Source organism: Rhea americana, unplaced genomic scaffold (assembly GCF_003343005.1).
Source record: "Rhea americana isolate MKP2758 unplaced genomic scaffold, rheAme1 scaffold_183, whole genome shotgun sequence".
Lineage (NCBI taxonomy): Eukaryota > Metazoa > Chordata > Aves > Rheiformes > Rheidae > Rhea > Rhea americana.
Window position 1 is genome coordinate 1,472,985 of NW_028185961.1, and position 7,383 is coordinate 1,480,367.

Here is a 7,383-nt window from a genome sequence, read left to right on the forward strand (position 1 = left end):
TGGGAGAGCTGCGCGCGGGCCGTGCGGGGGAGCCGAGGGGCCGGAGCGATCGCCTGCGCGCCCGGATGAGCGCGCGAGCTACCCGGCGCGAGCGCTGGAGCGTCGCCACCGCGCGTGTCGGCGGTGCGCTCCGCGTTTGCGGCTGTGGGTGCCGCGTGTAGCGCTTGCATCGCGAGGATTAAGGCTTGCCTTGGGTTCTCCCTCTTCCTGCTGCTTTGGGTTGGAGAAAGCCGGTTGCATTTTGTAAAAGCTATCCTAGGTGCAGGTGACCCGCAGGAAGGTACACCCTTGAGCAGGTATCTCGCTAGGAGGGGTTAATTTGACCAGAGGGGAAATTTCCGCATGGAGTCTTGACGATGCCGTTGAACAAAGAGACAGCAAGAATGTTAGATACGTTTTAGAGTACGTTTTTTTTCCAGCTTACCTGAAAAGCTTGCATGCTTCTAGAAGAAAGATAGTTCAGACTTGTGCAAAGAAGTCTTATTGATGTGTAAAGGATTACCCAACATCCAATTTGATGCGACTTTTTCTTCCTGTTGAATTCAACAAGGGGAGTTGCAGAGGACCGTGAGCACTTAATTATTCACCTACTTCAGTTAGGTCAAGAATCTGAGCTTAAGATTTTAGTAACTGAAAGAAACTACCAGTTTTAAAAAGCATATGTATGTTAAATACAGCTTCTTGCAAGACAATTCAACTAAGCGTGCAAACAGTATTCTGGTGAGGGTGGAAAGTAAAGATAATGACTTTCCAGTTGGCTCAGGAAGCAGAGGCCTGCTTTTTGGAGTAAGAGATGTTGTCCACCTTGCTGCTCTGTACCCAGTACTCTATGCTTCTAAATCATTGTTGGGTGTATTTAAATGTCATAACTGTACTGTAAATCCTTTGATTGGACCCAGACTACTATGCAGTGCTTCATAATTATGTGCTGACAAAACTGGTACTGATTCCTGCCTTCTCTCTCCTTATACCGTGGAGTCAAAGTAGCTGGAACATGTCTGACTCTGGCCATATTAAGAGTGTTAATTCTGCCCATTAAGCTCTGGTTGTGCTATAGGTGGGCACATCTGTTCTAGGTGTAATTCACTGAGCTCCTGAAGAGAAGCACTGCTTGAAGAACTGCATCTAGTGGCAGTACTGCTCTGAGCATTTCCCAGTCTGTGCTCTTCACATGTGCTAGTACATCTGCCTGTGGTATTGTGTAGCAAACCATATAGGAAGTATGAGGGGGAGGAATCGCTACCTCATCTCCCAGTAAGAAACAGCTTTTGATGGGGATTCGTTCCCTTTGCTGGTTTGGTGTGGAGCCCCACAAATGACGGGCCTTTAGCTGGCACTGCTAAGTGGTATGGAAACAGGAGCTGCTGCAGAAACTTGGCTTGAACTACAGAGTGAATATAGACATTGAGACTGATCTATGGAGCCAGAGATAAGATCTCTGACTTACAGATTTAAACATTGTTGCATAATGAACAGCTTTAAATTGTAGCTTTTAAAACTATTCGGAGGTGTGCACATAGATTACAATATACCCAGTGTGCAGTTTGATAAACACAAATGGCAAATAAGACTAACACCGTGGAAGGCATGAAGAGCTTTATGGGAGGAGAACTCTACCTATCTGCTGTGATCAATACAGAAAAAGAAACACCTTTCTGTTTGCTTCTGAAAGCACTGCAACAGAGTATACTTGTTGGGAAACCTTACTTTATAAATGGAGTATATTTAACTGAAGAAAGACTGTAAATAAAGTCTGTGCTGAAACARTATCTTTGTTGTCACTTGTACTGTGCATTTCTAGTCGATATTGTTCTAGTGACTTCAGAGCGAGTTGCKGTTCCTCTCAAAAGATGGATAGCCTTTCTGCTGTTGCAGAATGAGCTGCTGGGCTGGAACTTCAGCCCAGAGGAACAGTTACCTGGTACAGTTCTTCAGCTGTTGATCATTGGAATTTTCCTAGTTTCTTTAAAATCACTCTTAATATCTGAAAACATTCTGTATATCTCTATAGATCCTCTGCTAATCCTTGAGCAGAGAATAAATAGAATAGCCTTCTGCTTGTTGTGTCTAGTAAGATAAGTGCTGTGCTACAGTGCCAGTGTTCTTTATCTTGGCTTAGAAAGTTAAAATAAGTGGGCAGTGAAAGGACTGTGTCCATTCAGTCTTACACTGGAAGAGCAAGAAAAACTTGCATTAGTTTATTAAGTACAAATCTGTACAAACATCCCCGTTTTATAGTCAGACTCTTGAATGCTGCCTTCAGTTCAAGGTGGTAATAAATTATACCTAAAATACATTTATTAATTACTTCAGCTCTCAAACTGATTCTTCTCTTGTTCTTATTCTGCAAAAAGAGAGGGATTTGAAGAGATAATTGAGATCTCAGATGTAGCATGTTTATAGTATGTAGAAGTAGGCTGTTTTTTTTATCTCTTTCAAATTAAAGTAGGAACACTAAGTCCTTTATTTGTACCACCAACCAATAAAAAAATTCCAAAATATCACCAAAGGTAATCAGCAGAATTTTTGAAAGTAGTACTTACATTGCAGCTTTGACATTAGAAAGATGCCTGTAACATGCCATGTTCTTGTCTGAGTAGCAGTTCTAGAAATTCTACTTTCTCCTCTCACTGCTTAGATCTTGGTTTAAAATCAGCCTTTAAATACAACCTGCTAGAGAACCTAGATAACTGAATTCTGCTGCTTCTGTACTGAGGCTGTTAAACAGTGATAGCAGTTGACTACTCTTGATGCTTAAGAACTTTTCCACGTCTCCCAAGTACTTTGTTCTGAGTGATATTTCCAAGCATGTGGTGTCATGTGATAATAACCTGAACCCTGTTCACTGAGATAGATTTACAGCAGCGAGCATTTATCACTGTTTGTGTCATCTTCTTCCCCTCCCCATCTCCAGGTTAGCTCTGTTTGACTGTTCTGTTTTGTTTTATTTTACATAAAAAGAAAAAGGTGATGCAGTAAGGATTGACTAGTATTTAAATTAAAAGCTTAAGCATCCTGGAGATGTGGTTTTGGTTACCAACCTGAATTTAGAGTAGGTCACTTATTTCTTACCTAAATAAAAATGCTGTTTTGCAATTCATTAGAACTATTCCAGAATAATTCAACATGCGAGTATGCCTTCTGTTTGCATTTTTCATCTGTAGCTTCTTTCTTTTTGGGGCCCTGGTAAGCACCTGGGAGCTTGGAATTGATAGTGCTAGGGGCTGTATAAAAAGCCTGTTCAGACAAACACGTTGGTTTTCAGTCACCATTAGTGTGACTTTGGTGGTTTTGAGGTTATATCACTCTTTGTAGTTTAATTTCACCCTTCCTTTCTGCTTGCAAGGATGCTACATGCATTCTGATGCATCTCTTGCAATCCGGTTTCCCCTTGCGGAGCAAACATGAAGACTGTACAAGAACTCTAGGAAGAGTCTTGAGTTACAACATGTGAAATTGCATTTTTTTTTGGTTCGTCTTTGCTATTAGGGGAATCCCATGCCACATTTGGCAGTATGATTATTACAACTGCTGCTTTGTCTTATTTGCGTATATATAGATACATAATTTCATATTTGCTTGGTTTTTGCTATTTTCTGTGTTTTTTTTTCTTTCTCTGCCATGTTTCGCTGCTTCAAAGCTTAGCAAACATGTTCTGTATAGAAAGTCAGGAAACTTCTGATTTAAAGCTGTCAGCCTGACTCCCACTGAAACAGGACTAACATCATTTCTTCTTTGTGTGGGTAGTAGATTCCCTCTTCTCTAAGTTGCTCAACTACCATCTTTGCGTTTGCCTTAGGGACAGTTGAGGAGGAGAGTCAAACTGATAGAAATAATGGAGAGAAGATTTTTATTTTGATTTTCTTTATGTCACAGAGAGGAAAAAATTAAGCCTACTTACTTGGCAGCCTATGTGTCTAAGAGCTTTCCAGCGTCTTTGTTAACTGAGCCTTGTTTTTGTTGATTTGGGAACCTGTAGCTGGTCCTTTTGCAGCGGGTTTAAAAGCCATGCTACTTACTTAGCAACTGTTGTTACGGCAGTGAAAGCTTGGCTGGCCACTGTCTTGGGCTCTCTTTCCAGTTATCTGAATTCCAGCTGGGAGGGAAGCAGTCAGAGGGTGACTGAAAGGTCTTGGAGGATTCTGAATCCTTGCAAATGGCAGAAAAGCTGGAGACTCTGAAATGAAAGAGAAAGCAAAGTTGGAGGTTGTCTCATATAATATCCTGCTGAAAGCGGGGCGGGCTTGAAAGTTAGATCAGGTTGCAGAGGGACTTACCTCGCTGGGTTTTGACACTCCCAAGAATGGAAAAGCCAGTTGCTCTGCGTAACCTGTTTCAGTGCTTAAGTGCTGCCGTTAGGAAACCGATTAGGTACACGGAAAAAGCTTCTCGTGTGTTGCAACTTGTGGCTGTTGACACTTGTCCTTGGTCGCGTGTCTCTGAAGGTGTACGGACAGAGATACTAGAGGATCTTTGCAGTTCCAGTTATGTTCGGAGTCTGAGCGCTATTGGAGTAGGCTTTAAAGGCAGGTAGAGAAGAGGGAAAACTGTTTCCAAACCACATTGCTTAAATGGGCTTTAAGGCATGGTTCTGTCTTGCTCGGTGGATGACTGCCACCAAGAGCCACTTGGTGGAGAGGAGACATCTTTTCTCAAAATACTGTTTTTCCTTTTTTAAGATTTCATCTTGATTAATACTAAAGTGACTTCTGTGATGGTCTCCTTGTGTTTTATTAAGTGCAATGAACAGGTCAATGAATTCTGAGTACTGATAATGTTAGCAAATATTTACTGTGTAGTAGAACTGTGCTTTGTAATTGATTCATGTATGTATTTGCTTGACTACTGAATGAGCAGGAGCCACTTGGCTTTCTAGAGAGCAAAACAGGAAATTGAGCTTTTTTTTTTCTTTCTTTTTTTTTTTTTTACACTAGGGGCTCAGGTACGCATCAGTGTCCCTGGATAGAGTTTTGAAGTAGAAAGTGAAAGTAAATTTCCCTGTGAGATAACTTTCTGTAGAAGTGACTGCAGACCACAGTGCTGGTTTAGAGCGTTTGTGAGACTGAGGTCTCTGCCTTGGCTAGGGAAGAAAGCAGGACTCCAGGCTTTCCCTCTCCGCGTTTTTACTTGACAGCTTTCCTTCTGCTGGTGAATGTGTCAGAGTGTTTCAGCCCTTCAGTTTTGGGCACATACATTTCACATGGTTTGTAAGAACTCGTGCTGCCCTGCTTTACTAGGTACTTGTGAGTTACCTGTTGTTCCTGGTAGTGCCAGTGAAGCTGGACTTGCCCTGTCCAAGAGGTAATCCACAGAATCAGGAAATGCAGATCTCTGTGTTTTTCTTTCTGTTAGTGCTAGAAGTGAAAAGCAAAGGCATGAATTGCTTGGTGACTCTTAATGTGCAATAAGAGAAGATGACACTGCAGTTTGATGTCCTGAGAGTATTTTTGTTATTACCTACCCCGTGGGATGAACGATTTTTCTTTAGGTGTGTTTTTTGCACTTTTCTGATTTTATTTGCACCTTGTGTGAATGGCACACCTGATTTTTATGTTGTACGCTACAAGTACTGTCAATTCAATCAAAAGCATATTGCTTTCTTTCCTAAGCAGAATGAGACATTTTGTGACTTTCCGGACTGGCTTTGTGATGTTTCTTTGGGAGCAGATTTTTCATTAGCTCATGCCTCTGGAAGAGTGGTAAAACAGTTTTTGTTAGTACCTACAGTTGCTTTAATTTATCATAGGAAATGCTGTGCATGAGAGGATGAGCAGACTTGCGTATGGAAAACGCAAATGTTGTGCATTCCAAGAGAGCATTGAAAGTATGCATTAGTGAGGAAATCGTAGGCTGTTGTGAAGGTTCAAGATCAGAAAGGCCATGAATTTGGCAGCTGTTACTGGAGAAAGCACTGGCCTGCATGTCTGCTGCAGACTCCTCTAAGGACTGACCTTGAATCAGCCAACAGAGCAGCCTTTTGTGTCAAGGTGTGCTTTCAGATGTGGATGCTGGCTGAATAGTGGCAACATGCAAGTAACTTACTCTATGGATTGGTTGTATAGGAGTTTTATTTATACCTGTTCCACAAGGCATCTTTTTGACTCATCAGAGGCATGTTTTTTTCAGTGGGTGGATGAGCTTAATGTTAGGTATTATAACTTGTTATTATGTTTTTCTTCAGCATCTGGTTTTAGGAGTCTTGTTTTTTCTTTCTGGTGCTTTTTGTGATACAGCTCTATCTGCAGTGCTTAGCGGTCAAAAGGATGAAGAATGCTTGTGACAACCCTGTCTCTAAGCTATTCTTCATTCTCCTATTGCACAAGGCAAAAATATTAAAAAGATGTTTTTGCAGAATAGAGTCAGTTCCCTGAGAGAGCTTTTGTGCTCAAGCTTATCAAAGGTAGAACTGTAAAAGAAAAATGGTTTACTGGTTGGTGAACCTCTGGTGCTGAAATTCTGCTGCCTCAAAAGCTAATAGCCATTCTGAGATAATAAGCTGGCTCATTCAAAGGTAGATTCGAATCTCTGAATAGGGAAGTTTCACCTACTTTGTTTCTTTTGTAGGTACGTGGTGAGGTGGCAGCTGTTGAACTATGGCATTCAACAAGATTTGGTGTATTGTAGCCCTGGGATTTCTACTGCCTTTTTCTTATGCCCATACAGACTTCTTCACTTCCATTGGTGAGACATTTTGGTGTATATAGTACATAGCGGAAAATTTCTTTACGACTATCAAAAGTTGTTCAGCAATAAGCTAATGGAGCACAGGGCTGTAGTCGGTAGAGAACTAAATCCACTTATTAGTTCTTCTGACATGTTTGACTTTTTACTTTTGGGAGAAATATGCTTTTACTTAAGTAAGTCATCTTAGTCCGGTGACAAAGGCAAAGGTCTGCATGCATTGTATGTTCTTGTACATATTGAACTTTAAACAAAATTTTAGTGTGAATTACTGCATATATGTGGAGGAAAATGAAACAACTGTTTAGGATGCATAATAATACCAGTATGGCAATGTACCTTCTCCTGGGTTCTAGTGGCGTATAATGCAACTAAAGACGTGAAGTTTATATTAAAATAACCAGTTCAACTGCCTGCTTACAGAGAATGAAGCAATTATGAACTGAGAGACTGTTGCATCGAAGTCATGTAAATAATTTTAAAAATTAAAAAAAGGACTAATACTGTATGTCAAACATGAAGTCTTTGTATATTTTTGTAGCTTTGTCATTATTTGTGCTACATTATGTATGCTTGGATGACAGATCATTCAGTTGCAACCTACTTCCTTTTCCAAATGAATCCTAAATTAGTTCTAATAATAAATTTGTAATACTGTGTTAATTTCCATGGCAACAAGGTTTGTCCAACATGAGGTTTTAT

At 40.7% G+C, this 7,383-nt stretch overlaps 1 protein-coding gene across 3 annotated transcripts in view; it reads left to right on the forward strand.

Annotated features, from left to right (window-relative positions):
• The window catches only part of P4HA1 (prolyl 4-hydroxylase subunit alpha 1), a 41,928-nt gene that overhangs the window by 1,991 nt on the left and 32,554 nt on the right, over window positions 1–7,383 (forward strand). For all 3 annotated transcript variants that reach the window (XM_085302037.1, XM_085302036.1, XM_085302038.1), the window contains exon 2: window positions 6,565–6,681. In XM_085302037.1, the coding sequence (XP_085158163.1) occupies window positions 6,594–6,681 (88 nt within the window). In that variant the 5' untranslated portion in view covers window positions 6,565–6,593. The remainder of the gene's footprint in view (window positions 1–6,564; window positions 6,682–7,383) is intronic.